This window comes from Galeopterus variegatus, unplaced genomic scaffold, assembly GCF_000696425.1.
Source record: "Galeopterus variegatus unplaced genomic scaffold, G_variegatus-3.0.2 Scaffold313, whole genome shotgun sequence".
Classification (NCBI taxonomy): domain Eukaryota; kingdom Metazoa; phylum Chordata; class Mammalia; order Dermoptera; family Cynocephalidae; genus Galeopterus; species Galeopterus variegatus.
In genome coordinates this window covers 86222-92221 of record NW_007726424.1, presented here as the reverse complement: position 1 = coordinate 92221, position 6000 = coordinate 86222, and the positions used below count along the sequence as shown (strand labels likewise).

The 6000-nt window shown below is 37.2% G+C and overlaps 1 protein-coding gene across 14 annotated transcripts in view; it reads right to left on the bottom strand.

Moving 5' to 3' along the window:
- NRCAM (neuronal cell adhesion molecule) overlaps positions 1–6000 on the bottom strand; it is a 74978-nt gene that overhangs the window by 15867 nt on the left and 53111 nt on the right. For 7 of the 14 annotated variants that reach the window (XM_008567348.1, XM_008567349.1, XM_008567360.1 and 4 more), the window contains 2 exons: positions 4906–5031; positions 3586–3738 (listed from right to left, as the gene is read on the bottom strand). The exons of the other annotated variants lie outside the window; for them this stretch is intronic. In XM_008567348.1, the coding sequence (XP_008565570.1) occupies positions 3586–3738; positions 4906–5031 (279 nt within the window). The remainder of the gene's footprint in view (positions 1–3585; positions 3739–4905; positions 5032–6000) is intronic. 14 annotated transcript variants of the gene reach the window in all.

Sequence of the window (6000 nt, the reverse complement as noted above, 5' to 3'; positions counted from 1 at the left end):
TAAAAAATTTTTTTTTTTTTTTTTTTTTTTTTTTTTTTTTTTTTGTCTTTTTGTCTTTTTCCGTGTCCGGCAACGGATTGCAACCCTCAGTGTTGCCCCCGTACCGGACCGGGGACCGGCCACGGGATTGCAACCCTCGGTGTTGCCCCCGCGCCTCGCTCAGCCAGTGAGCGGGAACCGGTCTGTATGTGGGATCCGAACCCTCAGGCGGGAGCGCCGCCGCGCTTCCCAATCGGCGCACTATCCAGTGCGCCACTGGGCCGGCCCTCTTTGTTTTATCTTATGGAATGACCCATTTCACTGTTCAGCCTTGAGATACCTTCCAGTTAGGTGGATAATCTGCCCTTGGTCCCCCTTCAGACAGTTGCATAGGTACATCATAAGTTGATGTAAAACAGAAATTGTGTAAATGGAAATAATCTCTATTGATTTCCCATACATACAAGAAGGAATCTAAAGCCCAGAATTACAAGAAGTTTCAAGCATTCTCAGGACACTCTAAAATCATCACAACTGCAACATACAAACCCAAGTCATAACCACAGTTGTGCATGTCTCTCTCTTACACACACACACACACACACACACACACACACACACACCCTTGGGGGCTTTTTCTTCTAGAATCTGAGTTTCAATGGGTGGGTATTAGTTGGAATGGAAAGGAGAGTAAAAGAGGGTTTCACTTTATCTAAATTTTTTACAATAAATTATATTTCAAGTATTATTTGATCAATACATAAAGCAATAAATTAAACAAATACATACTTGAATAAAGAATATGAAAATAGAAAATAAGGCAGAGAAGTGAAATTTGCTTTGTTTCCTAGCAGTTAGTTTTAACAAGTCTTCTACGACCACGTTGCTTGTTGCATCATGGATAATCTGCACTCCGTGGTAGTAGGTCTCTGAGGAAAATGTTCCTGAGTACTTAGAGTCATAGAATAAATGTGGAAGAGATAGGGTGAGAGAAATGTTATTAGTTCTATGTTATTGATGAAGAATTCACTATGAATAAAAACGTCCTGTTCAGTTAAAATAGTTTAAAATGTTTAGGAAAGGGAAAAAATGATCTTGGCCAAAGTCTGGAGGCAGTTAAGAAAAAAGCTATCGGGACCAGTACAAACAAATCTGCTTTAAATCCTTTGTGATATGAGAGAAGAGACACGATAATTAAGGAACAGAAATGAGAAAGAAAGGAGAAGAGGTGGGGTGGCATTACCAAGAGGTCACACTAGGTCACACCAGGTGGGGTGGCACAAATGAGAGGTGACACTAGGTCACACCAGGTGGGGTGGCATTAACGAGAAGTGACACTAGGCCACACCAGGAGTCATGGGGAAGCAGCACAGCATCAGGACACTGCCGACAGTCTCGTTTGTTTTTCAATTTGTGCCATAGGAAAAAAATGAAGAAATACACTTTAAAAATCCAGACTATAGGAGGCAGAGGGCATGGTAAGAAGATGCATGAGACAAGGGTAGATGAGAGTTGAGTCTAGGACCCTGACATTGGCAGAACCAAGAGAGAGAAGTAGCTCATGAACTCAGGGAGTTAAAAAGTTAGCCACACAGTATGCTTTCATGCCACGTACTGACATTCCTACATCTCAGAACTTAGTGTGGAGGAGAGAGGAGCAGGAGCAGTGGATCACAATGCTTGCACACCACAGTGGATCCCGCAGTCCTAAAGGACAGAGCATCGTAAACTGGGAGAGGAAGGGAGGTGGAGAGAAGTAAAGTGGAGGCATTCTAAAATGCGGACAGTATTTGCTCTTAAGAGGGAATGTGTTAATAACGCAGGTCTCTGGGGCTTAGTCAATATTCATTCTTTCTGATTGTTACATTTATATGTAAAAAATGACAATAACTGGTCATGGCCTTGTCCCATTTCTCCATCACTGGCAGGCAAGAATGGACCACCCATCATGATGACTCACTTCGAACTACCTGGCTAGAATTGTAGGCATCACACCACTGGGGAAAAAATAATTTTCTAAAGGGGTTGTCTTTTGTCCTGTAAAAGGACAAAAAGCACCACAACTTGATTTTGAAGGTGAATCTAACTAATCTGCAAGTCAGAACTATGTGGAGTTTTTAGGGTCCAGAATAGCTGAATAGATGTACCGAGTGCTAACTGTGGCAGTCATTTCTGAGACAACCTGCTCCCCTCGGGTGTGGGCCTCTGTGACCTTGCACAGCGGGTGTAGTGAAGGCCTCTCTTATGGTGTCGGAAGGCTGAACTTCTATTCCCAGCTTTGCCATGTCCCAGCTGGGTGACCTGGCAGATACTTCACCTCTCCGAGTATTGATATGAGGCGTAAGTGGGTAATAACATTGCCTACTTCATAGGACTGTTGTGAGGGCTGAAGGAGAAAACCACTTTCCTGGTACAGAGCTGACTAAGTGCCAGTACTCTGACTATTAATCACATTCTAGCTGTATATGAACAGAATATCTCCTTGAGCTTTTAGTATTTTGAAATAAAAAGTTATCAATAACAACGAACAAAAACCTTGTAAAACTAATTGTGAATTGATTAAATATTTCCTTTTTAATAGTGTTTTCCCAGAACTATGTACATAAATGGACATGAAAATACAAGAAACAAAATAACGGAAAAAGTGTTTCTTTAAAACATTATGATTATAGCAAATGGACATTTTAAAAATATAGTTTAATAAGTTATTGAGTACCTTTGGCGTCTTTCTCTCTTTTAAAACCACAATGACTGTATAATTTCTAAATGATAATAAATGGCTTTAAAAATCATAATGCTTTGTTAATGCGAGACACACAAAAAATACATTTTGCCTGTAGGTTCTACAGGATATGCAACATTTCCTCAAGATTGCATAAAATGACTGAACATAACACGGATGTATGAACCATAAAATGAACATGTACCACACAACCTTGTTTAAATTTAAGTGAGCAGGGATTATTTTCTAGCTTGAGAGAGCAAATGTGAATATCCTTGCATTTTACATGAACATTTTTCTTTACTTTAGAAACTTTTCTTTTTGTGTATTTTGATAATGTTCACATAACTAAAATATATACAGGCAGTCAAATTTGCTGTGAGAAAAATGTAATACATGAATTGCACAATTTCTTGTTTCACACACAATTAATAATATTTATATCAGTGCTCTAACCAAACTGCAGGGTTCTGCTGGGTTGCAGTCCGATTTGATATAAACAATCGTGACTTATTTATTAAGTTATTTCAACTTCAAAAGCATTTCAAAAATTCCACTTTAACTCTGAGGGAAAGTATATACTTGTAAATAATTCGAAAACTGAATTATCTAAATAGTGTTAGTTAAAAATCATATTTAAGTCTGTTTTTGTGATGGTTTTTGGCAATAACGTGGTTAGCAGATGATTTGCTCAATTTTGCAATTCATTTGATACAAAGAGCCAAAGACAATTGAAAACCAAAACCCCCAACCCAACAGGGCCCCACAGAAAGACATTCATGGCCCTACCCATAACACAGCTCCATCAGCCCCCACTCCGACTTGAGTGCCCGATGGCTTCTACCTCTGAGCGTAAGCCAGAAATGGTGTGGTGTGTGCCTCACCTGGGCCTGTCTCAAACACATCCTCTGAACTCACAAAACCAGAGTCCCCCTCAGCACCAACTCGAACTTTGTATGCTGTTCCTGGCATTAGACCCTTTAACCCAAAGAAGCTCCGAGAACCATTTACAATTTCTTTTTTCCATTCTTCTTTGCCTATGGAAATTTTGCAAAAACAACAAATTTGAATATTTTAAGGGACCAGAAGTCACTTAATGCTTCAAGAAAGGAAAATTCTTTATAAGCTAAAGACAAAATCTAGAATGCTTAGGTTTACCGTTTTGGGTTATTATAAATCTAGTCATGTCAAATAAATCAACTAAAATGATGACCTACATGAAAATATCCTTAAAGAAAAACTATATACAGATTGCATATATTCTCATTGTATTAATTCTTTTTAATGCAAAGGAAGATTCTTCATCTGTACCTTGTCTTATGAAACTGTTGAGTTTCTCTAAAGATGTTTATAGAAAGAAATGTTATACATTAAATAGCTTAAGTGGACTATGGGAAGAATCAGTTTTTAAGATTCACAAGATGAATCATTTGGTAAACTTGATGCCTTCAAATCTGTCCAATTCATAGATGCAATATTTTTCAAGTATTGGCTTTTCTAAAGGTATAATTATTTCTAATAATATTTATTTGCATGATAAAGGCCTAAACAGAAAGTTGGACTACATTGAACATTTTGTCACAAACATTCACTATATGTAGAGCACATTACGTTAAGGAGGGGGCACTGGGTTTTCAAAATCTGCTGCAAGTTAAAGCTGCCCCATCTCCCAGTAGATGTGGCCAGGATGTAAGTAGAGTGCCTGAGCTGGGAATACACCAAACATTGAAACATAACGGATGCTCTCCCAAAGTGTTAATTTTCTGCAATTTCTTGTAAAATTCTATTGTGTTAGTTTGGACAAAATGAATGGTTTCAAGTCAGTTTGCCTTCAGCTACTTCAAGGTCCAATTTGAAAGAACTTTCCTTCTTTCCTGCTTGTTTTGTACTTACAAATATAATTGTTCATTATTATTCTTGTTTACATGTTATTGATATAGAACCACTTTTAAGCACCATGATATAAAAATAATATATGTCATGAAACTTACACCCCTTGTTATTAATAATACGAAGAAAGGGATTCCTAGTTATGTATAAAATATATAGGCTGATGGTTCACTATACTTTTTTAAGATAACTCTGATTCATTTAATTGGATCAAGTTATTTTTCAAGACAGTACATAGTAAATCTTTAAAGTGTTCTTAATCTCTTGAAATGTATCCCCCAAATTAAAAATCGGGTAATGAAATTGTTTCTTACTGCCTGCTACACCATATTCAACATAAAAGTTCACATGCTCTGGTCCCTCATATTCCCAACTGAGATTGGCATAGGTCTCAGCAGCTGCGGCAGTAAGATTGCTGATCCTGGGATTTACTGCTTGAACTAAACATACAATAGAAAAATAAAACAAACAAACAATCATATTGCAGAGCCATACACACAAATATAAAATAAGTTTAGAGATTCTGAAATTGTGCAAATAAAATTAAATGAGAATTTACTGTTAAAATTTAGGGTTCACTCATACTGTACTTTCATTACAGAAAGATTTTTCATTTATTAAATTACAGCATCAGGAAATAAATTAATAATCAGAAATAATGATGTATAATATTAAAATTTATGAGTTCTGTTATATGGATTCTGAACAATGTAAACTGTTGTCCATTAGATACAGTCCCAGGAAACATCACAGTCTCTATTTACTGATATATAACGGGGAAGGAAATTGCTGAACCATCCCAGGGACAAAAGTCATCACGGAATATCAGAGACTTGAAGGTAAAACCCAATACTCTGTGGCAACTTTTCAATTCTACTTGTCATCTCACCGCAGGTCTTTAAAGAATTTGTGTTAGGGTGAGACAGAATACTCCTTAGAATAGTGGCTTTTGACTTGTGTTGAGTCATGGACTTCTTGGAGAATCTGACTGTGGGGAGCTTAGGGACCCCAGGTGAGGAGCTCCTGCTTTAGAAAATGTTGGATGGTTAGGGTATGCTGAAAGAGAAGCTGCAAAAGGAATTGCCAAATGTGCTCTATCAGAAGTTAAGAAAGAAACAAAAGGAGTGAGAACTATCTCACTTGACACACTCCAGAGAGCAACATAATCTTACCTGTTCAGTGTTTTCTGAGAATAGCATTTTTTGAGAAATCATAGTGCAACCTAAATAGATTCTTAGAAATCCAAATTATGAAGACCATATGATGCTTTATGCTTGCTACGGAGTAAAGGTGATATCTAAAGTCATTAGAAAATGTTACTTGAATATCTAAGGCTGATAATTTTATAAGCCCTACCTCTATAGCTTGAACTAAAAAAGACATATTTACAGATACATTAACTTGGATAG